The following is a 26,227-nucleotide window of genomic DNA, read 5'->3' as shown; positions in this document are numbered from 1 at the left end:
CCGTACTCCAAAATGGAGGAAATTCATTTCTTCCCTCAAAATTCTACTCACAACACCCCATAATGACAACATGAATAAAAAGTTTACTAAAAATAATAAACTCAGATGTCCATATCACATGTCCATAAGTATTCACAGCCAATAAATCAATACTTTGTTGATGCACCTTTGGCAGCAATTCCAGCCTCACGTCTTCTTGAATATGATGCCACAAGCTTGGTGCACCTATCTTTGGCCAGTTTGGTCCATTCCTCTTTGCAGCACCTCTCAAGTTCCATCATGTTGGATGGGGAGCGTCGGTGCACAGACATTTTCAGGTCTCTCCAGAGATGTTCAGTCGGATTCAGGTCTGGGCTCTGGCTGGGCCACTCAAGGACATTCACAGAGTTGTCCTGAAGCCACTCCTTTGATATCTTTGCTGTGTGTTTAGGGTCATTGTCCTGCTGAAAGATGAACTGTTGCCCCAGTCTGAGGTCCAGAGCGCTCTGGAGCAGGTTTTCATCCAGGATGTCTCTGTACATTGCTGCATTCATCTTTCCCTCAATCCTGACTAGTCTCCCAGTTCCTGCTGCTGAAAAACATCCCCACAGCATGATGCTGCCACCACCATGCTTCACTGTAGGGATGGTGCCTGGTTTCTGCCAAACATGAGGCCAAAGAGTTCAATCTTTGTCTCCTCAGACCAGAGAAGTTTCTCCTGGTCTGAGAGTCCTTCAGGTGTCTTTTAGACATGCATCCAGCTCTAGGAAGAGTCCTGGTGGATCTTCCATTCTTCCATTCTTCCATTTTCAGATGATAGAGTCCACTGTGCTCACTGGGACCTTCAAAGCAGCAGAAATGTTTCTGTACCCTTCCCCAGATTTGTGCCTCCAGACAATCCTGTCTCTGAGGTCTACAGACAATTCCTTTGACTTCATGCTTGGTTTGTGCTGACTGTCAACTGTGGGACCTTATATGTAGGCTGGTGTGTGTCTTTCCAAATCATGTCCAATCAACTGAATGTATCCCAGGTGGACTCCAATTAAGCTGTAGAAACATCTCAAGGATGATCAGTGGAAACAGGAGGCACCTGAGCTCAATTTAGAGCTTCATGGCAAAGACTGTGAATACTTATGGACATGTGATTTCTTAGGTTTTTATTTTTAATAAATTTAAAATAAAAAAAAATAAAAAAAATACTTTTCACATAGTCATTATGGGGTATTGTGTGTAGAATTTTGAGGAAAAAAAATTCATCCATTTTGGAATAAGACTAATATAACAAAATGTGGAAAAAAGTGAAGCGCTGTGAATACTTTCATGATGCTCTGTAACTGCTTGGTCATCATCATCAAAATGCCCTTCTTTTTGTCAGCAAAGGTTTTACCTTTACTAGCAAATACTCAATTTACCCACAAGAGGGTGACATTGCCTTTTTGAATTTGTGAGCTGAGATGCAGCCGCCTGTTGCTGAGAGAAGCAGTTTATAAAACAGTCGAACAAAAGACTTTGGACATTCAACATGAAATTAAGGACATCTTTGATGTTGTGTTTGATGCTGTGACTCCACTCAGGCTGATCTGATATTCAGCTAAAAACACCAGAGAAACCATGTTTGTTGTTTCCTGGAGGCAGCATCGAGCCTTTAACAACATCAGATCAGGCACTTGGGGAGCAAACTTACTTATTATCTGTATTTTCACCACTGCAAAACATTAATTTTTATCAGTTTAGCAAACAACACAAATAGTTAAATCAAAAACCCTCGCAGCATCTTAGTTCGGACTTGTTGTTTTCCCCCCTTGGATCTCTCATTTCTCTGTAGTTTTCCTGTCGTCCTGTCAGATGTAGCAGAGGTGGGTAACACCGGCTGCTGTGAGTCGAAGTCCAACCATGAACTGTTTCTACGTGTGCAAATACAACAGCGGATTTCACCACCTGCCGCCTGAAAACTAATTAGAATCCAATGGTTTAGTGGGTGGGTGGAGCAAACACACGGTCGGACTTTCACTCCCCGATGCTGGGGTATGGAACAGAAATGATCTACTTTAAAATAAACAAGAGCCACCCACAGCGTGGCATATGCCCTACTCGTATGTTAAGTTGGTGTATGATTTCATAGTACAGGTGATAATGAAGTCTGGAAATGAGAAGGAAGGGTGCTGTAAAGATGGTCCAGTATCAATCTGTATCTTGACAGACTGTTGTGTTCCAGTCGGTGTGTGGTCTACTGAAGGTGTCAAAATCCAACCCCTCATCCGCGTCATGACACCTAGGTAACAGATCAAGGAGGCGACTGCCTGTTGGGGTGAAATACGGTGTGCCAGGTGGCCACTACAGTAACCACCGAGGCCCAACGGGAACCCTGAATGTGAGCTAGCAGGGCTCTGCTGAAACCCAAAGTCCTCAGAGGCAGATCAGGAGGAGGAGGTGATGGCTTGTGACCTGACGTCTGTGAAAGCGGATGAAGCACAGTCGCCAGTAAATATTTCAGCATCTTTTACCTTCTGTAAATCGATCCACAGAAATTAGCTCAGATCTCAGTGATCCCGGGCCAACAGACACGTCACTAATATGTTGTCCAGGAGTTTGTATGGAGCCACTGAACACTGAGGGTGATGGACACGCAGACTGATATCTGGGGAAACCCCAGTTTCAGGTGTGGAATTCTTTTGTATGTGGAACACTTCCTGAAGTGACTTACAGGGATTCAAAGAAAAGCTGAGTCCAGTGTGAACCAGCTCACTGTGGCATTTAGTCAGTACTGGGTCTGTTCTGTTTCTCTGCAGCACCACGTGGTAACAGAGCATGTTTTGTTGTTCGGTAAAGACATTTATTCATATTTACTTGAAATGAGCATCTGCTGTTGTGACCCTGTACAATAAACACTTGACATGAGCGTCACCACAAGTGCTCGGAAAACCAATGCTTTAAGTCCAGGGACAAAACAATCAATCAATCAATCAATTTTTTTATAAAAAACAAGCAGTTTAATGTTGTGTTTCTTGTTTCCACTGTCAGTAAAAATGGACAGAATAATGATTTTTCAGTATTTAAGTCGCACTGGACCTCTCAGACTAGTAAAACAATAAAAATGTGAGTTATTGTCCAGAACATACAGGAACCCCGTCCACACGGGGCTACTGTAGATTTGAGTGTGGGCTGCTTCATCCACAGTGGTCCTGGTGCACCTGCACTTGTTCAGAACTCCTCTAACCTGCTTCGAGATGTATGTGGGGTCACGTTCCTCTCTGGCAGCAGATAGGTTGCAATCCCTCAGGAAGTGGAGCGCTTCATCCAGCTCGGCCTGCAGGCAGGAGGTCAGGCCGCTCTGATCCGCCAAACGGCCGCAGTCTAGCACCACTTCTCTAGGCTGGGAAGCGTATCTGAAACACATGGACATGCAGTCAGTCCTTGGCTCAGGAACCCAGCTGACCCGCCTCCCCACTGGGTCAGAAAAAAAACACGTGGTGTGCGGCACGTTTTGTGTTGGGACCACTGATGGCCCCTTTAATCCTGTCAGAAAACTGTGGATATGCGGCACCATTGGTTTATGGACATAAACTGGTTAACTGGTCAGTGTGTTCCTATGTGGTCTGATGTTACAATATAACCACAAACCATCCAAATTCATGTCATCAACTATCATGTATTATTTTCATTATTATCTCAACCCATATGTAAATTATTATTGTTTTTGTTGCATATTTGAGGAGTCAGATGATGCGCAAGATGTTTCTTTCATTGTTATGTGATTATTGGACTGAAAACGTCTGACAACACTGGCTAGAAGTCTGGTGTCCAGGTCTCTGCAGCGCCTCTTCTTTTGGGTTCTCACTTTTTTCCCCACTCTTGGTCACCACAGCAGATCTTCAACCTGTATGTTTATTTGGCACATGTTTTACACCGGATGCCCTTCCTGACGTAGGGCCTCACAATGCAGTGCAGTGTTATGTATGCATGCAGAGGGCATGCACGTCTCATGCGCGCACACGTGTCCACAGTGGAGTTGAAACAAAACCAAAATGACAAAGACTTCAGATGAACCATTTAGCACTTTTCTATATAGCGCTTTTCTCAGACCAAGATCACAAAGTGCTTCACATGATATAAATAAACAAAAACAAAACACATACAAATATAAAAACAGTCAGGCGATTGAAACTAAAATGGCAGTTTGAAAAAAATGTGTCTTTAGTTGCTTTCTAAAAGAATCCACAGAATCCAGAGAGCGAAGGGAACAGAGAAGCTCATTCCAGAGGCGAGGTGCCACAGCTTTAAAGGATCTGTCTCTATGAGTTTTGAAACACGTACGGGGAACCATCAGCAGGTTCTGATTGGAAGACCTCCAGCTCCTGCTGGAACCATAAGGCTGGATCAGGTCCTTAATGTATTCCGGTGCCTGACCGTGTAGAGCTCTAAAGGTCAGCATGAGTATTTTGTAATTTATCCTGTAAAAAACAGGGAGACAATGTAGAGACATGAGGACAGGAGTAATATGTGTCCTCCTGTGGGCGCGGGTAAGAAGTCGTGCAGCAGAGTTCTGCACTACCTGCAGGGGGCCAGCTTTTTCTTATGGAGGCATGTGAAGAGACTGTTACAATAATCAAGTCGTGAGGAAACAAATGCGTGTACAATCATCTCTAGTTCATTAAAGGCCACCATTTTACATTATTTGGAAATGTTCCAAATTTGGAAAAAACAGTTCTTAACGAGCTGCCTAGTGTGATGTTCCAAAGACATCCCTCCATCCAAAATGACACCCAGGTTACGCAGGCTGCCTTTAACAGAGCTGCTCAGATTACCAAGGTGATGCTTAATGACAGACATAGCACCATCTGGAGCTACAATCAATGTCTCAGTCTTATTAGAATTCAACTGCAGGCTGGTCTCAGTAAGTCATTCTGTAACTTTAGTGAGACAACTAATGAGAGAACAGAGTTTCTGCACTTCAGTTGTCTTAAAGGAGCAGTACAGCTGCAAGTCATCAGCATACAGATGGTAGGACACATCGCAGAACTGCTGGATCAGCTTACCAAGAGGAAGGATATACAGCAGGAACAAAATCGGACCCAGGACTGAGCCCTGCGGCACACCCCACAAAAGATCAGCAGATTCAGACATCACATTGTTCATAGACACACTAAAAGTTCTACCAACCAAGTAAGAACTAAACAGGACCCGACATGCCAACCGTATCCCACAGTCTATTAATCAAAATGGTCAATGGTATCAAATGCAGATGACAGATCTAATAAAACCAGCACAGAACATTTACCACTATCAGCGGCCATCATAATGTCACTAGACGCCTTCAACAGGGCCGTTTCAGTGGAATGAAACTCAAGGTACCCAGACTGAAAAATGTCATGTCATGTTGTTAGTCTGCAAAAATGATTAAAGGTGGACACAGACCACCTTTTCCAAAACTTCAGCCAAAAAGGGGTTTTTTGATATTGGTCTGAAGTTCTTTAGTTCCACAGAGTCCAATCCTGCTTTCTTTAGCTGTGGTTCCACAACAGCAATTTTAAAAGAACAAGGAAACACACCAGTCAACAAAGACATATTGAACATTTTAGCAACACAAAGCCCAATAGAGTCAAAAACAGTCATAAACAATGTAATAGGAAGTACGTCCAAAATACCAGAGGATGGTTTCATATTGTTGATGACAGATAGAATGTCCGCAATTGTAACAGGGTTAAAGGAGGCCTAGTATTGAGGGGGAGGTTCCAAATACCGGGGACCATAACAAGAGGGAAATGACAGCAGCAAACTATCATCTTATTTAAGGAAGATATTAGATTTCTTAAATGTAGCCTGTGGACCTCCAATTTTGTTGACTTCCATAAAAGTTCAATCTGGCGACATAATCTCCTTTGATTCATAATCGCATCATTGATCCAAGGACAGACCGCCCACAGGAAACCTTATTAGCTTTAAGTGGTGCTATTTGATCCAGAATAATAGCACAGTGAGTGTTAAAACAATACAGAAAGCCATCAATTTCAGAGAATTCTATAAAAAGGGTCAAAGTTATCACAGAACCACATAGCTACTGCCTCTGTGATAGTTCTCCTCTCCACCCTAGTAAGTACCCATCTAGGCTCAGGTGGGGCCATCAGGTCAAAGAAAACACAGCAATGGTCACTCAGAAGAACGTCCTCTACACACACATTGGCAATATGCAAGTCCAATGCAAACACCAAATCTAAAGTGTGACCTTTAGTGTGGGTGGGGCCTGACACGTACTGCTTAAAATTAAAGCCTCAGCCACTGATATAAGTTCCCGAAGCTGGGCTGGAAGTGTCATCATCAATGTGTAAATTAAAATCACCAATAATCAAAACCTTTTCCAGATGAATTCTAGATGTTAAAAAAAAAAATAATAATAATAATAATAATCTGTAAAATCCTTAAGAAAAGTCCCAGCATGATCTGGAGGGAGATAAATCAAGATCAAAATTTATCTGAGGAACCAACTTCCATCATAAGCGCCTCAAAAGAGGGGGCGTGTTCTGCGCTGTGTACCTGTCCCAGTACACCGCAGCCAGTCTTCCACCACGACGGCAGGGGCGGGGCTTCCCAGCAGCTAAGCAACCCACAGGGCAGAGCTCATTTAAATTAATGAACTCATTTTCCCTCTGCCACGTTTCTGTGAGGAAAAGAAAATCCAGGTTTTCTCCTGACGAAAAGCTCATTAATAGAGAACGCTTTATTTGCTATGGAGCGGGCATTCAGCAATCCAACCCGACACAGCGTTAACGAATCCACAGTGCCGACCAGGCGCAGAGACAGGAGAACTGCCATTAGCACTGCGACGGGCAAAACCTGGTATTAATTACCTGGTCAAACTAAAAGCTCAAGCTGAGAGGATTCCACCCACAACTTTGCTAGATGCCCACTGAGAGTTTATGGGCCAAGGGAAGCCAATTAAAACAAACTTTGGAGAACAAGTAAAGCCTCTGGCAGAAAGACTGGGAATGTTTCACCTTACTGTGTGCAGGCTGACTGTGCCTTCATGGACTATCCCGGATCCTATTGTTTATTTGACTTTGCTGCAAGCCTCCAAAAATAACGTTAATAATTTGCTTGGTCTCATGAGTGCTAATGCTCCGTTTACACATAACGACGGCACGTCATGAATACCACAAAATACAGATTCTTGGCCGCTGATCATGAATGTGATGATTCGGGGCAGAGGCGTCAGGTGTCCTCAGGAACTGCTGCAACCTGTTACCACACGTTACGATTAATGGCACGTGTTGCTGGAGAATTATCAAGAACCATTACGCACGGTCAAGAATAGTGTTCTGCACTGTTGCACGCTATCATGCATAACAGCACATCATTAAATTCTGTCACGTTGTGAATGAGGCAAATTGTCTCCACACACACACACACCCATATTTATCCAACCATCAGCTGCTGAACAATTCAGATCGCTCCAGTTTTGACTCAACAGCCACAGCAGAACTTTGTGACTGCATGCTTAGTTGGGCTCTGTGCCATGGAGTGGTGCAGAGAGGAGGAGATGGAGAGAGCCACGTGTGGCTTCACACGGCTCTCTTCTCACGTGTTTTCCCAAACATCAGGCACATGCAGCAGGTGGAACACCTGCAGGAGCACGCTGAGGAGCATTGGAACGAGACGTTTAGCTGACTTGGTGTCACTGTCCTCCTTCAGCATACTGCAGCAATGAAACTGAATGCAGTGCAGCAGGGTTTAATTGTGCGCACGTCAGAGAAGAACACCGTCACACTCTATTAAGGATCATCACTAATCAAGACGGATCAACACGCTCAGGTACAACCTTCACGACATGAGGCGAAATGAGGGTGGTGTGTGACATTCGTGGAAGATTTTTTTGACAGCCAAAAACATGCTCCACTAAAATCCAGACTATCACGCACCAACACGCACTATTAAGAAACCTATTCAGATGCGTTAAGTCACGTTAAGAATGTCAGGAATGTGCCAAGAAGGACACAAATATGACACTCGTAACGCGTCCTGCTTATGTGTAAACACAACTTAAACTGTATGAAGAGTGGGAGGGATATTTAAAGGTTTTTACAGATGGATCTAAGATCCAGGAGACTGGCAAAGTGGTGTGTGGGGTGTATATTCCAGAATATGAAGTCAGCAGAGGCTGAAATGATGGGTGTTCTCTGGGCTTTATGCTGGGTTGAGGAAAATGGAATAAATTTGTCTGTTATATCCAGTGAGTCATCTTCAGTTCTTGTAACTGTACTACGTATTTGTTTTGGGCAAACTGTGGGCTTGAGGCGTCTCCTGACAAACTAAAGATACGGTTCTTTGAATTTTATCACGTGTACTTGATGTATAGTACTTCAAAATACTGGATATTTCATGCAATCAATTGTAAAAAATACTTGTTTATTGTTTTTCACAAACAAATTATCATGTCATTTGGGATGCCTGTATATGATTGGATATTTGATTTTTGCACATTAAGCTGGTGTACATAGCTACTATTTCTTACGCACACCCATGTATGATTGCCTAAAGGCTAAGTAAAATTGCACACAATTACTACAGACACTCAAAATCCTGTACACAAACAAATACTTATTTTCATTACTGTGTAAATGTCGTATCATTATGACATATTTATGACATATTTAAAATAATCTCAGCTGATGTGTTAATATACTCATACATGTTAATTTGAATACAAACTATTTATTTTCTGGAACTTTCAGGTTTCTGTGCCAGATGTTATCAGAGCCCCTGCTGCTCTTGCAATAATAAGAATGATAGAGGTCTGTGCAATGAAGACCATCATCATCAGTATCCTCTGACTTGTGCTTTGATCTCTTGCACTTTCAGAATGTCACTTCAAGCACACTTTCTGGTGAAGGGAACAAGCCTGAAAATGCTGCCTCCTGACTGGCCAGAATTGCCAAACCAGGAGGTGTCCGGCTTTGATAAATGCAGTTGTACATGAATATTAGTGACTAAAATAGCCATCAGAATTCATTACTTTTCAGAAAATTGATACAATAGCATGAGGAGAACAACGTGTTGATGCATTTTTAATGATATTTTGCAAATTATCATGAATTTTATCTCTAAAACCAATCATGAGATCACATACACATAAGATAAGATGACATGGCCTGCTGACTACCATTTGAGCGTTGAACTTCTTTTGCATGTTTTGTCACACTTCACTGAATCCATTTCCAAGAACCTTACCAAAATAAAATAAACACTGCTCTGATAATGTTTGAGTCTTCAGGAACACAGAGACTGGTTTTGTCCCACTCACACAATCCACATTAAATCTACACAACTCGAATGAATGAATGAACTGCTGGTTTAATGGATGAACCCCTGAAACACTCTGACCGTCTACAATGTACTGTGTCTTGGCTTTTACCTGTCCAGAACCACGAGGTCGGTGGCAGTTTCCGCGTTGCTCTTCAGAATCTGTTCCAGGTTGTGGATCTTCTGCTCCAACTCTGATGGGTCACATTTTCCATTCAGAATGGAAGCTGTGAGACCCAGGACCTGAGGAGCAGACAGGCAGCCCTCGAACAGCTGCACACAGAGAGACAACAGGCACTCAGCCACAAATCACACAGGAAGCTTCCCTCTGCAGACGGCGTGAGATGCTGCCCCACCAAGCACTGCTCAGCAACTGATTCAAACCGGCACCAGAGACGCAACTAAGAGCAAAAAGTACCATGGACCGACAAATAACTGATGAACCAAAGATGATGATTTCTGTTGTTGTTTTTGTAAATCATTATCAAAGTACTGCATTATTGAGGAATATGTCATCCTGAGAAAAAAAACAAAAAAAACATTATAAACAAGACAGCTGGTCAGAGGAGTGTCAGGTGGAAGGAGTATCTGAGTCACACCCACCATCCAGAAAAGGTTGCTGCCCTACGGCCCAGAGGCCCTCAGGGGGAGGAAACGCAGCGTATGAATATGCAAATCAACTCTGGAATAAACTGGATAAGGCATTCATAAGTTACAGAGCTGAATGAATACATGGACAGCTGCAAACACTCAAGCTCAGGTGGAGTGGGGTTCTAAACACACCGTCCTGGTGTGGGACAACATGACAGCTACGGTGAAAGTCTGGTCCCAATAAAACAGAAAGTCTGGTCCCAATAAAAGTTACAGACCTGAATCTGACCCCGGCCCATGTGCACGCAAGCCAGCTACTGACCTGCATGAAGTGGTGAAGTTAGCTTGTACAGTGGCTTGAAAAAGTGTTCATACCTCTTGGTATTTCACACATTTTAATTTGTTTATGGCATTTCAAATACAAAAAGTAAATCAGGCTTCTCAATATAAAAATTTCTAAAATTATCTTCCTTTAATCCAAACTCAAAGTAAATCTCTACAAATTGATATAAACTAATTAAAAATATAAAAGCCGAGATGATGGGTTTCATCAGTATTGAGGCCCTTTGGTATAATACCTGCAAATAATCAGTTTAATTGCCAGTTTTCTTCAGACAAGTCAGGGGATGGAGACATGAACATTTATATCATTTTAGAGATTTGCTTTCAGTTTGAGTTTAAGGAAGATAATTTAAATTTTTTTCTACATTGAGAAGCCTGATTTACTTTTTGCATTTGAAATGCCATAAATTAAAATGTGTGAAATACCAAGGGGCTGAACACTTTTTCAAGCCACTGTACTTGTAGGTGTGTGCTAACAGTGAATACTGAGGGGCTGCTTTGTTTTTACTAAATAAAGATGGTTATGAACAGTAAACCTTCCCGCTACAGTGTGATAAGGACAAGCCGCATCAGTTCAATGTACACTTCCCCACGCACATTGCAGAATTTCAAAAGGTGTCTGATACTTACCCGAGGCTGTCCTTGAACCTGCCACACAATGAGACGTGAGACCGCCGCTCTCAGACAACACCATTTTTTTCCACAATGTTAATCTCTGAATCAGCTGGAGAGCCAAAAATTACAGTGTATTACAGGCTTTAATTTAGAAATACAGCCAAACGTGTTTGATGTGATAAAACAGAAACAGGACAACACTGCAACCGAACGTAGGATTTGTGTGAGCCATGATGAGGAGTGAGACTTGCACTGGTGGTGCATGCAGCGACTTACTGTAACAGTCAAGCGTTTTGTCAGAATTATTTCAGGGAAGCATAACGTGAACCTGTTCAAGCACCAGAAAACTGTTTTTTTACAAAGCTATACAGAGCATATTGAAAGTATTCACAGCGTTTCATTTTTTATGTCACAGCTTTATTCCAAAATGGAAGAAACTCAAAGCACTGTGAACACTTTCTGTATTAATGTCCTTTAAAATGGGACGGTTTTATTTTGCGCAGCCTGTGTTACTGTGCTGTTGCTGTTTGCAACATATGGTTCTTAAATTTACTGCTTTACTTAAAAATTTAATGTTTCATCAGCATTGACATCTCAGTGTTTAAACAGATTTGTTATTATCAGTGAATTTTTAAACGGCAATCATGTGATCACAAATGTATCATTTGCAAATCATACAGAATTAAGAAAAATTAAGAAAAATCAAACATTGTCATGTCATGTTTATACCTAAAACAAGCCAGCCATCACAGCCAAAGTAGCAGCTCCGTTCAAGAGACTCAGTGCTCTTCAATGAAATTATATATGTTTGTGGAGTAGTGTGGACTCATCCACCTGCAGCTCAACGTAGACCAACAAGGAGCTGTTGGTGGACTTCACAAGACGAAAGACCCGTCTGAACCCAGTTACCATTAATGGAACTGAGGTGGACAATGTGAACTACTACAAGTACCTGGGTGTCCACACAGACAACAAACTGCACTGGACTGTAAATACAGATGCTGTGTATAAGAAAGGTCAGAGCCCACTGGACGTCCTCAGGAGGCTCAGATCTTTCAATGTCTGCAGAAATATGTTGCAGATGCTTTGTCACTCAGTGGTCTCCAGCGTCATCTTCTACGTTGTAGTGTGGTGGAGCAGCAGGCTGAAGGCAGCAGACATGAACAAACTCAACAAGCTCATCATGAGAGCTGGCTCTGTCCTGGGGGTGGAGCTGGTGGAGGTGTCAGAGAGGAGGATGCTGAGGAAACTGCACACCAACCTGGACAACACCTCCCACCCCCTGCATGCTACACTGATGTCCTGTCAGAGCACCTTCAGCCACAGACTGAGACCACCGAGATGCACCACAGAACACCACAGGAGGCCCCTCCTACCTGTGGCAATCAAACTGTATAACTCCTCCCCCTTCTGCACAATGAACACATAATGATCAGCATTCTTTAAGTTACTGAGAGCTATGTACAATACTATCAACATCTTGTGCAAGTGTATTCAGTCATTTTGCATAAACATGATGTACTCATTGTTCTCACTGTTATAAAAAAGAAATGTTTATTGTTGCGGCACTCCAGTTCCTTCTGGATTAATAAAAGTTCTTTAGTTTCATCCCCTAGTCTATATATATTTATATATACACACAAACACAACCCCTGGCAAAAATTATGGAATCACCGGCCTCGGAGGATGTTCATTCAGTTGTTTAATTTTGTAGAAAAAAAGCAGATCACAGACATGACACAAAACTAAAGTCATTTCAAATGGCAACTTTCTGGCTTTAAGAAACACTATAAGAAATCAAGAAAAAAAGATTGTGGCAGTCAGTAACGGTTACTTTTTTAAACTAAACAGAGGGAAAAAATATGGAATCATTCAATTCTGAGGAAAAAATTATGGAATCCATCCATCCATCCATCCATCCATTTTCTTCCGCTTTATCCAGAGTCGGGTCGCGGGGGCAGCAGCTCAAGCAAAGCCGCTCAGACCTCCCGATCCACACACACCTCCCCCAGCTCCTCTGGGGGAACCCCAAGGCGTTTCCAAGCCAGCCGAGAGATGTAGTCCCTCCAGCGTGTCCTGGGTCTTCCCCGGGGCCTCCTCCCAGTGGGACGTGCCCGGAACACTTCTCCAGCGAGGCGTCCAGGGGGCATCTGGAAAAGATGCCCGAGCCACCTCAACTGACTCCTTTCGATGTGGAGGAGCCCGAAAGAGTGACGTGGGCCCGCCCTCCTGTGGGTTCACCACCTGCAGAGGGGGCCATGGGGGTCGAGTGCAGAGAGGATTGGGTGGCGGTCGAGGGCGGGTGGCCCGGCGGCCCGGTCCATGCTCACAGCCCCTGGCTGTTGGGACGTGGAATTGTGGAATCATGAAAAACAAGAGAACGCTACAACACATCACTAGTATTTTGTTGCACCACCTCTGGCTTTTCTAACAGCTTGCAGTCTCTGAGGCATGGACTTAATGAGTGACAAACAGTACTCTTCATCAATCTGGCTCCAACTTTCTCTGATTGCTGTTGCCAGATCAGCTTTGCAGGTTGGAGCCTTGTCATGGACCATTTTCTTCAACTTCCACCAAAGATTTTCAATTGGATTAAGATCCGGACTATTTGCAGGCCATGACATTGACCCTATGTGTCTTTTTGCAAGGAATGTTTTCACAGTTTTTGCTCTATGGCAAGATGCATTATCATCTTGAAAAATGATTTCATCATCCCCAAACATCCTTTCAATTGTCCAAAATATCAACATAAACTTGTGCATTTATTGATGATGTAATGACAGCCATCTCCCCAGTGCCTTTACCTGACATGCAGCCCCATATCATCAATGACTGTGGAAATTTACATGTTCTCTTCAGGCAGTCATCTTTATAAATCTCATTGGAAAGGCACCAAACAAAAGTTCCAGCATCATCACCTTGCCCAATGCAGATTCAAGATTCATCACTGAATATGACTTTCATCCAGTCATCCACAGTCCACGATTGCTTTTCCTTAGCCCACTGTAACCTTGTTTTTTCTGTTTAGGTGTTAATGATGGCTTTCGTTTAGCTTTTCTGTATGTAAATCCCATTTCCTTTAGGCGGTTTCTTATAGTTCGGTCACAGACGTTGACTCATATTGAGACATATTGCTCTAAGTTTTCTGTCTTGACGCTTTGATGTCTTCCTTGGTCTACCAGTATGTTTTCCTTTAACAACCTTCCCATGTTGTTTGTATTTGGTCCAGAGTTTAGACACAGCTGACTGAACAACCAACATCTTTTGCAACATTGCGTGATGATTTACCCTCTTTTAAGAGTTTGATAATCCTCTCCTTTGTTTCAATTGACATCTCTCGTGTTGGAGCCATGATTCATGTCAGTCCACTTGGTGCAACAGCTCTCCAAGGTCTGATCACTCCTTTTTAGATGCAGACTAACGAGCAGATCTGATTTGATGCAGGTGTTAGTTTTGGGATGAAAATTTACAGGGTGATTCCATAATTTTTTCCTCAGAATTGAGTGATTCCATATTTTTTTTCCCTCTGCTTGTTCTAAAAAAGTAACCGTTACTGACTGCCACAATTTGTTTTTCCTGATTTCTTATAGTGTTTCTTAAAGCCAGAAAGTTGCCATTTGAAATGACTTTAGTTTTGTGTTATGTCTGTGATCTGCTTTTTTCTACAAAATTAAACAACTGAATGAACATCCTCCAAGGCCGGTGATTCCATAATTATTCCCAGGGGTTGTGTGTGTGTGTGTGTATATATATATATATATATATATATATATATATATATATATATACACACACTCAACAAAAATATAAACGCACTTTTGGTTTTGCTCCCATTTTGTATGAGATGAACTCAAAGATCTAAAACTAAATTTCCCTCAAATATTGTTCATAAACCAGTCTAAATCTGTGATAGTGAGCACTTGTCCTTTGCTGAGATAATCCATCCCACCTCACAGGTGTGCCATATCAAGATGCTGATTAGACACCATGATTAGTGCACAGGTGTGCCTTAGACTGCCCACAATAAAAGGCCACTCTGAAAGGTGCAGTTTTATCACACAGCACAATGCCACAGATGTCGCAAGATTTGAGGGAGCGTGCAATTGGCATGCTGACAGCAGGAATGTCAACCAGAGCTGTTGCTCGTGTATTGAATGTTCATTTCTCTACCATAAGCCGTCTCCAAAGGCATTTCAGAGAATTTGGCAGTACATCCAACCAGCCTCACAACCGCAGACCATGTGTAACCACACCAGCCCAGGACCTCCACATCCAGCATGTTCACCTCCAAGATCGTCTGAGACCAGCCACTCGGACAGCTGCTGAAACAATCGGTTTGCATAACCAAAGAATTTCTGCACAAACTGTCAGAAACCGTCTCAGGGAAGCTCATCTGCATGCTCGTCGTCCTCATCGGGGTCTCGACCTGACTCCAGTTCGTCGTCGAAACCGACTTGAGTGGGCAAATGCTCACATTCACTGGCGTTTGGCACGTTGGAGAGGTGTTCTCTTCACGGATGAATCCCGGTTCACACTGTTCAGGGCAGATGGCAGACAGCGTGTGTGGCGTTGTGTGGGTGAGCGGTTTTCTGATGTCAATGTTGTGGATCGAGTGGCCCATGGTGGCGGTGGGGTTATGGTATGGGCAGGCGTCTGTTATGGACGAAGAACACAGGTGCATTTTATTGATGACATTTTGAATGCACAGAGATACCGTGACGAGATCCTGAGGCCCACTGTTGTGCCATACATCCAAGAACATCACCTCATGTTGCAGCAGGATAATGCACGGCCCCATGTTGCAAGGATCTGTACACAATTCTTAGAAGCTGAAAATGTCCCAGTTCTTGCATGGCCGGCATACTCACCGGACATGTCACCCATTGAGCATGTTTGGGATGCTCTGGACCGGCGTATACGACAGCGTGTACCAGTTCCTGCCAATATCCTGCAACTTCGCACAGCCATTGAAGAGGAGTGGACCAACATTCCACAGGCCACAATTGACAACCTGATCAACTCTATGCGAAGGAGATGTGTTGCACTGCATGAGGCAAATGGTGGTCACACCAGATACTGACTGGTATCCCCCCCAATAAAACAAAACTGCACCTTTCAGAGTGGCACCTTCCTTAATCATCACACAGATTAAGGAGTGGTACAACCGGTTTAAAGACGTCCGCACAACGGTGGAGAGCGAGCCGCGCTCCGGGCGGCCATCAACATGCTGAAATGACCAGATCATTTCCAAAGTGAACGCTGTGGTGATGTGGGACCGTCATGTGACTATCCGAGAAATTGCAGAAGAGGTGGACATCAGCACTTTTTCGGTACATTCCACTGTGACAGAAGATTTGGCCATGAAAAGAGTTGCAGCGAAATTCATGCCGAAGCTGCTGACAGCGGAACAAAAGCGCCTCCGTGATGAAGTCTCACAGGACATGTTGTGACATGCCCACCTCTTCCACCATTCGGAAGATTCAGACGGCTTTCGGTGGCTTTTCAGTCGTGTGACTATCTGAGAAACTGGCTTCCACCTGGCTGTCGCCCAGTTTTGGCAAAATTTGATGCAGTCGCGCTGCTCCAGTTGTTCTGCCATTTCCTTGTAAAGAAAAAACGACGAGAGACTCCACCCATCCTCACACAAAGGCTGCTTACAAGCAAATGACGCAACCGACAGGCGTGAAAAAAAATCACGCATGCACACGAAGGTTCAAGGTTTGCTCATGCAAGCACACGTGATTCAAATCCATCAGGCTTTTGAAAAAAATAAAAAGGTCAGATACGTTTCTAACAGACCTCGTACACACACACACACACACACACACACACACACACACACAACCTCAATTCCAATGAAGTTGGGACGTTGTGTAAAATGTAAATAAAAACAGAATACGATTTTCAAATCCTCTTCAACCTGTATTCAATTGAATACACCACAAAGACAAGATATTTAATGTTCAAACTGATAAACTTTATTGTTTTTGTGCAAATATTTGCTCATTTCGAAATGGATGCCTGCAACACGTTTAAAAAAAAAGCTGGGACAGTGGTATGTTTATCACCTTTCCTTCTAACAACACTCAATAAGTGTTTGGGAACTGAGGACACTAATTGTTGAAGCTTTGTAGGTGGAATTCTTTCCCATTCTTGCTTGATGTACGACTTCAGTTGTTCAACAGTCCGGGGTCTCCGTTGTCGTATTTTGGGCTTCATAATGCGCCACACATTTTCACTGGGCGACAGGTCTGGACTGCAGGCAGGCCAGTCTAGTACCCGCACTCTTTGACTACGAAGCCACGCTGTTGGAACACGTGCAGAATGTGGCTTGGCATTGTCTTGCTGAAATAAGCAGGGATGTCCCTGAAAAAGACGTTGCTTGGATGGCAGCATGTGTTGCTCCAAAACCTGGATGTACCTTTCAGCATTGATGGTGCCATCACAGATGTATAAGTTGTCCATGCCATGGGCACTAACACACCCCCATACCATCACAGATGTGTAAGTTGTCCATGCCATGGGCACTAACACACCCCCATACCATCACAGATGCTGGCTTTTGAACTTGGTGCTGGTAACAATCTGGATGGTCTTTTTACTCTTGTGTTCAGAGGACACGACATCCATGATTTCCAAAAACAATTTGAAATGTGGACTCATCAGACCACAGCACACTTTTCCACTTTGCATCTGTCCATTTCAAATGAGCTCGGGCCCAGAGAAGGCGGCGACGTTTCTGGATGTTGTTGATGTTTGGCTTTCACTTTGCATGGTAAGAGTTTTAACTTGCACTTGTAGATGTGGCGACGAACTGTGTTAACTGACAATGGTTCCTGAGCCCACGCAGTAAGATCCTTTACACAATGATGTCAGTTTTTAATGCAGTGCCGCCTCAGGGATCAAAGGTCACGGGCATTAGGTCACGGGCATTCAGTGTTGGTTTTCGGCCTTGCCGCTTACGTGTAGAAAGTTCTCCAGATTCTCTGAATCTTCTAATTATATTATAGACTGTAGATGATGGAATCCCTAAATTCCTTGCAACTGAATGTTGAGAAACATTGTTTTTAAACTGTTGGACTATTTTTTTCATGCAGTCGTTCACAAAGTGGTGATCCTCATCCCATCTTTGCTTGTGAATGGCTGAGCCTTTTGGGGATGCTCCTTTTATACCCAATCATGACACTCACCTGTTTCCAATTAGGTGTTCTTTGGAACATTCATCAACTTTCTCAGTCTTTTGCTGCCCCTTCCCAACTTTTTTGAAACGTGTTGCAGGCATCCATTTCAAAATGAGTAAATATTTGCACAAACGCATTAAAGTTTATCAGTTTGAACATTAAATATTTTGTCTTTGTGGTGTATTCAATTGAATATAGGTTGAAGAAGATTTGAAAATCATTGTATTCTGGTTTTAATTTACATTTTACACAACGTCCCAACTTCATTGGAATTGAGGTTGTACATTAAAACAGAAAGTTAACCTTAAAAAATGTACATAATTATCAGAAAATGAAAGGGCTGAGTTCTTCTAAAAACTGTTGAGGTCGAAGGTTCTAAAAACATTCTGGACTCACACACCATTCCAACTCATTATGCAAGCTTTGCTTAATTTAGTACCACAAAAATGTCAGCTACCTATTTTATAAATACGACCCAATCCGGAGCCCATGGATCCCCACAGACAACACGCTAGTAATACTTTAATCCTGACAGGCACAAACAAACACCACAAAACAACAGCAAAAACTGTTAACACAAGAATCCTTCAATGGGAGTAAATGGCATCACGTCCCCTGAAAGGGTAAAACCTTGCTGACGCCTCACCTTCATGATCTCACAGTAAGGGTGGTCTACGATGGCCAGGTGACAATCATCAAAAACCACAAGATTGATTTTTGACAACACCAAGATCCCCTTCTTCAGAATGTGCAGGAATATGTGGCAAGTCATGACCAGCACCTGTGTGACAACAAGAAAAACATCACAACACAGGAAGAGAGAGAAAATAAATTACAGTCAGGTCCACATGCACCACTTCAGGGTTATCACCGGCCGTTACCGTGTCACAAGTGATGTCTGTCACACTGTAACGTCCCTTTGAATCAGCTGGTGACAGCTGGGACGCTCTGAAGAAAAGGGGTCAATGCCCTCTAGTGGCTGTTGGGAGCGGTAAAAATCAGTTCAGATCTGACAGCTCAAATCAGATACTGGGTGTTTTCCTCCTCACGTCTGACACGCGTCACATGAATTCATTTTTTTAGTCAGCAATTGCAGTTTTTTCTGTTTCCTTGCTGTGGATCAGTTTTATTGTATTTTAATGGTTTTACTTTACTTTCGATCCTGCTGTCTGCCCGTGTAAATGGGGATTAATAAACCACCTGCATCTTCGCTTTTTTTGGATGTCACTTTTATCATGCATGGTTTGGGTTTTTCTGTGTGACCATGTGTGTTTTATTTTGTAACAGCTTGTTCCAGCTGTCTGCACACTTCATGGCAAATGTTTTTTGACACAAACTGAAAAAAAGAAAAAACAAAACAAAAACAAAACCAAAACAAAAACAGTGTAGCCTTATTCCAAAATGGAGTAAATTGATATTTTTCCTCAAAATTCTACACACGACACCCCATAATGGCAACACACAAAAAGTTTTTTTTTTGAAAATTTATTCCAAATAAAAAAACTCATAAATCACATGTCCATAAGTATTCACACCCTTTGCTCAATACTTTGTTGATGCATCTTTGACAACAATTTCAGCCTCAAGTCTTCTTGAATATGCTGCCACAAGCTTGGTGCACCTATCTTTGGGCAGTTTGGTCCATTCCTCTCCTCAATCAGATTCAGGTGTGGACTCTGGCTGGGCCACTCAAGGACATTCACTCCTTTGATATCTTGGCTGTGTGCTTAGGGTCATTGTCCTGCTGAAAGATGAACCGTCACCCCAGTCTGAGGTCCAGAGCGCTCTGGAGCAGGTTTTCATCCAGGATGTCTCTGTACATTGCTGCATTCATCTTTCCCTCAATCCTGACTAGTCTCCCAGTTCCTGCTGCTGAAAAACATCCCCACAGCATGATGCTGCCACCACCATGCTTCACTGTAGGGATGGTGCCTGGTTTCCTCCAAACATGAGGCCAAAGAGTTCAATCTTTGTCTCCTCAGACCAGAGAAGTTTGTTTCTCCTGGTCTGAGAGTCCTTCAGGTGCCTTTTGTCAAACTCCAGGTGGGCTGTCATGTGCCTTTTACTAAGGAGTAACTTCTGTCTGGACACTCTACCATACAGGCCTGATTGGTGGACTGCTGCAGAGATGGTTGTCCTTCTGGAAGGTTTTCCTCTCTCCACAGAGGAATGCTGGAGCACTGACAGAGTGACCATCAGGTTCTTGGTCACCTCCCTGACTAAGGTCCTTCTCCCCCGAACGCTCAGTTTAGACATGCGTCCAGCTCTAGGAAGAGTCCTGGTGGATCTGAACTTCTTCCATTTACAGATGATGGAGGCCACTGTGCTCATTGAAATGTTTCTGTACCCTTCCCCAGATTAGTGTCTCCAGACAATTCTGTCTCAGAGGTCTACAGACAATTCCTTTGACTTCATGCTTGGTTTGTGCTCTGACTGTGGGACCTTATATGTAGACAGGTGTGTGTCCAAATCATGTCCAATCAACTGAATTTACTCCAGGTGGACTCCAATTAAGCTGCAGAAACATCTCAGGGATGATCAGTGGAAACAGGAGGCACCTGAGCTCAATTTAGAGCTTCATGGCAAAGACTGTGAATACTTATTGACATGTGATTTCTTAGTTTTTTATTTGTAATAAATTTTCAAAAAATAAAAAATAATTTTTTTTTATGTTGTCATTATGGGGTGTTGTGAGTAGAATTTTGAGGGAAAAAATAAATTTACTCCATTTTGGAATAAGGCTGTAACATAAAATGTGGAAAAAGTGAAGCACTGTGAATATTTTTTGGATGTACTATACAGTTCCATCCATCCACCCATTCGGAAAAGATGCCCGAGCCACCTCAACTGGCTCCTTTCAACGTGGAGGAGCAGCGGCTCGACTCCGAGCTCCTCACCCTATCTCTAAGGGAGCGCCCAGCCACCCTGCGGAGGAAACTCATCTCGGCCGCTTGTACTCGCGATCTCGTTCTTTCGGTCATGAGCCAAATCTCATGACCATAGGTGAGGGTCGGAACGTAGATCGATCGGTAAATCAAGAGCTTTGCCCCCTACTCAGCTCTCTCTTCACCACGACGGTCCGATACAGCGACCGCATCACTGCAGATGCTGCACCGATCCGTCTGTCGATCTCACGCTCCATCTGTCCCTCACTCATGAACAAGACCCCGAGATACTTAAACTCCTCCACTTGAGGCAAGGACACTCCAACCTGAAGAGGGCAAAGCACCTTTTTCCGTTCGAGAACCATGGCCTCGGATTTGGAGGTGCTGATTTTCATCCCGGACGCTTCACACTTGGCTGCAAACCGCCCCAGTGCACGCTGAAGGTCCTGATTTGATGAAGCCAACAGAACCACATCGTCCGCAAACAGCAGAGATGAGAATCTGTGATTCCCAAACCAGACCCCCTCTACACCCTGGCTGCGTCTAGAAATTCTGTCCATAAAAATAATGAACAGAACCGGTGACAAAGGGCCTTCTGCAGATCCACAAAGCACATATGGACTGGTTGGGCGAACTCCCATGAACCCTCGAGCACCCGATGGAGCATGTAGAGCTGGTCCAGTGTGCCGCGACCAGGACAAAAACCACACTGCTCCTCCTGAATCCGAGGTTCGACTATCGGTCGAATTCTCCTCTCCAGTACTCTGGAATAGACCTTACCGGGGAGGCTGAGGAGTGTGATCCCCCTGTAGTTGGAACACACCCTCCGGCCCCCCTTCTTAAACAGAGGGACCACCACCTCGGTCTGCCAATCCAGAGGCACTGTCCCCGACCACCACGCGATATTGCAGAGGTGTGACAGCCAAGACAGTCCCACAACATCCAGAGACTTAAGGTACTCAGGACGGATTTCATCCACCCCAGGAGCCCAGGACCGATATATCGGCCGGCTGATATTATCGGCCGATATAAGCCCTTTTCAAAGTACTCACTATCGGCCAAAATTCTGCCGACAGAACACCGATAATTTCTCATAAACAGAACAGTTACTGAAATGTTTGTGTCGGCAATGTAAAATGTCCTTGCACCGTTTGTCCAGTTGATGGAGCTTTGACTCCATTCAACTGAGAGCTGCTTACACCCCTGCTTAAATGTGTTCATCACCAGCCCCCATAGTTCGTTTTCACACTGCACTGATTGGCTGACAAAAGCATACAAGTAAGTTTATAAGGATGTTGTTTGTAATAACTTTGCCATTACATTCACCCAACATTTCTCCCGTTTCAGTTCAACTCAGTTTGATTAACTCAGTTAATGTAGTAATGTGTCAAATGTGCTTCACTGCGTCGGTCACGCTTTTTATTAAGCCCACACTGTGTAGACCTTATGTCTAGCATGAAAAACTTTCATTTACTGCTAAGAGGTTGAAACATTCAGATTCAATGGTCGTCCGGAAGGGTTCTGGGAATTACTGCTGTTCGCCATTACCCCTTTGGGGCCGACGCCGTCGTATACCACGGCTGGGACCAAGCTTTACTAAATTGTAAATAACTTTTTAATGATATGAGATAGAAACAGTTTTTTTTTTGCTTTAAAGTTGACTCCGCGGACTTTCGATCCACCATCGGCCATCTTGGTACTCCTCACAGAAGATGTGCGATGACGTGCGCAATGTGAGTGTCCAATCGGAATTGGTTCTCCGTCACATGGTTTTTCCAAAATCCAATCATAGGGCATATTTACCTCACGTGATATGGCAAAGATCGTTTTCAGGAGTGATATCTTACTAGTTGGCCCGTTTGAATAGCTCCCTAACTGCTCCAATTGCATTTTTTGAACTTGAAAATTCTTCTCTGTTATAAAGTTAATCAATATGAGGACAAAGCTTCAGCTTTTACCTCATACTTTTTTGTTAAGGGTCCAAAAAAGAACATTTTATTCATTAAAAAAATAATAATATCGGCTAATTTATCGGCTATCAGCAAATCAGACGATTTATCGATTATCGGCATTTTTTTTCATCCAAATATCGTTATCGGCATCGGTCTCAAAAAATCCATATCGGTCGGGCTCTATTCTGCTCCTTTCTCTGCCCCTGAGCAAGGCAGCGTCTCTACATCTGGAGTTGGTCACCGGGCGCTGGACTGTGGCTGCTCACTGCCCCTAGTGGCTGGATTGTGTCTAACTGTAATTAAGACGGTTAAATGCAGAGGACAAGTTTCGTTGTATGTTCACTGACAATCAAGGCTCTCCTCCTTCTTTTTCCCCAAACAGAATCCTTTCATCAAATACTTGAAGTTATTACCAACTCAGAGTTCAGTTTAATTCCCCTTTGTCATGATTCCTATACTCAGTGGTTTTTGTTTGTAATTTCACACTTTATTTCTTTTCTCTCTTTCCTTCTTTTCATTCAATTGTCCATTCTGTGGAGAGATGTTCATGGTTTTGTACGTTCCCTTCTGGTAAAAAAAAAAAAAAAGGCAAAAAGAAAAATCCATTGAGGAAACATTAGAGAATCTGAACATTAGAGAATTTGACACTATGTTTGTTCTGTTCAAAAAAATAACAATAATAATCAATGTCAATGATAAATGATGACACACCTGATTCTCAGTGATTTCTTGCTGCCACCACTGGCTGACCAAAGCAGAGGTCTCCCCCAAATCTGTGTACTCTCCCACCTGGAGGTCAGAGTGCGTCCTGACAGCAGCTGCTTGCTGAGCCACTGAGGAAGCTGTACATCGGAGACCAAAGACACCCTCAGCAACTGAGAGCCACAACTTACGGCTCTTTCATTTGTTCAAACAAAAACACAACTATTCAATCACGCATTTGTAAAAGTGATGAAAACATGAGAGTGGATAATACATGTGTGAAGAAGCTGGAGGTGAATCATCATGTCTTCAAGCAGTACCTGCATTCGCCAGAAAAACAGTCCTCTTCGCATTTTCATGGAAAGATCCACGGATTTGGTGGGAGAGCTCTTTTGTTAGAAGTACTGCAATGAAGGTCTTCCCTGAGCTACTATTCAAGCAGACAATAGTATTGTGTTCAAGAGCTGCTTCAAGAAGTTCTACCTGCAAAGAAACGGTTAATTTTACACTAAATGTGCTGAGAGACAGAAAACTAAAGACAGAAGTCACCACATGCTGAGAAGAACAGGTGAGCTGTCCTTACCTGATATTTCCTAGGAGTATAGATGTTATCATGAATGGCCTCCTGTTGCCATGGGAGACCAAAGAAAGGCCCCATGGGTGAAGAGGCAGGCGTGACTAGCTGTAGGCCCGCCATGCTTTCAGAGGCGGAGGTGGGGACTGGGCTCCTCCAGATAGATGTCAGCTTTATCTCATTTCATCATCTTCTTTTCAAATGTTTACTGTCAAAGATGATGAGTAAAGTGCATTACATTTTTTTACACATCTTCAAACATGCAAACTTTAATATTCCACAGATTATCATTAATATCCCCACAAATTAAAAACAAAAGTATTCAATTTTATATAACAGCTGAGAGGATCCTTGTCATTTGATTGGTGCGTTGTATATTTCTTTCTTTCTTTCTTTTATATTTATTTCATTCATTTAAAAGAAAAAACAGAAAAGCAGAAACAAAGCACCACAACAGCAGAATGAAAATGAGCAGAAAGAAGAACAAGTCTTATGATTTCTGCCCCTTTTAACAATACAATCTTTCAATATCCAGCATCATAGTCAACATTATTTAACAGATTGCATTTCTTTAACTTGTCACATACCACTGACCCATTTCATAATTATGACCATTAATTAGTAGATTACATCTCTGACAGGTTACATTTTAAACTTAAGACACTCCAAACATTATTAACAGATTACCTTTTTTTTTTTTTTTTTTTTACTTTCTTGCAGCCCACTGACTTATTTCATAGTTTCATACTTACTTAATACATCTAATTTAATACGTTTTTAAAATAATTTAAGCGACCTTAATTCTTTAATTTCTTAATTCTATAATTTGACACCATTTACTGCAATACTCCTTTTCTTTACTTTGGTTCTAAATCTTGGTTTTTAAAGACTTCTATTCCTTTCAATTTATAACTACTTACTCTTTTTTCAAACATATTTTGAATGTTTGTTGGTAAAGTATTTTTATTAACTTGGTACATTGTTTGTAATATTTTCAAATCGACTAAATCATGAAATTTAAGTACCCTATACTTAATAAACAATGGATTAGATGAATCTCTAAAACTGTTACTAATCACTTTTAAAGCTCTTTTCTGCAAAATAAATAAAGGTTGTATATGTTGATCCCCAGATTTCTACACAATAAGTTAAATATGGGACAATCAATGAATTGTACAATGTTAATAAACCATAACTATTTAATGAATATTTTACTTTATGCAAAACAGCAATGGCTTTCGCTATTTTTCCTTTTATGTAATTTATGTGTGACTTCCATGTAAGATCTTCATCAATCATGACTCCTAAAAATGTCATTTCTTTTACCCTTTGTATATCCATTCCATCTATTTGTAATGACATTTTTTTTCGCTCTATCATTAAACAATATAAAATTTGTCTTATTAATATTTAGTGACAATGTGTTTATATCAAACCAATGTTTAACTTTTTAGAACTCTGTATTTATCACTTGTGCTACTTCCTGTATATCTAATCCAGAGTAAAACAGCGTTGTATCATCAGCAAATAAAATGCTGCCAAGCACATTGGATACATTCACAAAATCATTGATATACAATATAAACAGTTTGGGTCCAAGTACCGATCCTTGTGGTACTCCATAAATGTTACACAATTCTGATTTGGTATTATTTATCTGAACAAACTGTTTTCTATTTTCTAAGTAGCTTTATACCCACTGATGTGCAACACCTCTTATTCCATATTGTTGTAACTTGTGACGCAATCTTGAGTTATAGAATAACATCAAAAGCTTTTTTCAGGTCGATAAAAATACTTACAAAATAATCCTTATTATCTATTGTTGTTGATATTTTCTCTGTTAATTCCATAATTGCCATAGCTGTCGAATGTTTTGTTCTAAATCCATACTGAGCATTATTTAAAATACGATGTTCTCAATAAATGTATCCAATCTTGTCACAAAACCTTTTTCCATAATTTTAGAAAACTGTGGAAGCAATGATACTGGCCTGTAATTAGAAAAATTGTTTGTCTCCATTTTTATATAATGGGACTACCTTAGCAATTTTCATTTCATCTGGAAAAATCCCTGTTGACAGAGACAGATTACAAATAAGTAAATGGTTC

General features: G+C 42.3%; 1 protein-coding gene across 1 annotated transcript in view; it reads right to left on the bottom strand.

The window, feature by feature from the left end:
- The window catches only part of dicer1 (dicer 1, ribonuclease type III), a 154,189-nt gene that overhangs the window by 123,102 nt on the left and 4,860 nt on the right, over window positions 1-26,227 (bottom strand). Inside the window, exons 2-7 of the mRNA XM_034195024.1 lie at window positions 24,125-24,323; window positions 23,862-24,024; window positions 23,551-23,681; window positions 18,649-18,783; window positions 9,386-9,546; window positions 3,197-3,365 (exon numbers count right to left, since the gene is read on the bottom strand). Of these exons, the coding sequence (XP_034050915.1) occupies window positions 3,197-3,365; window positions 9,386-9,546; window positions 18,649-18,783; window positions 23,551-23,681; window positions 23,862-24,024; window positions 24,125-24,238 (873 nt within the window). The 5' untranslated portion in view covers window positions 24,239-24,323. The remainder of the gene's footprint in view (window positions 1-3,196; window positions 3,366-9,385; window positions 9,547-18,648; window positions 18,784-23,550; window positions 23,682-23,861; window positions 24,025-24,124; window positions 24,324-26,227) is intronic.

The sequence above is a fragment of the Thalassophryne amazonica genome, chromosome 19 (genome assembly GCF_902500255.1).
Source record: "Thalassophryne amazonica chromosome 19, fThaAma1.1, whole genome shotgun sequence".
In the NCBI taxonomy this organism is placed as follows: Eukaryota; Metazoa; Chordata; class Actinopteri; order Batrachoidiformes; family Batrachoididae; genus Thalassophryne; species Thalassophryne amazonica.
This window is presented reverse-complemented; position numbering and strand designations above follow the sequence as displayed.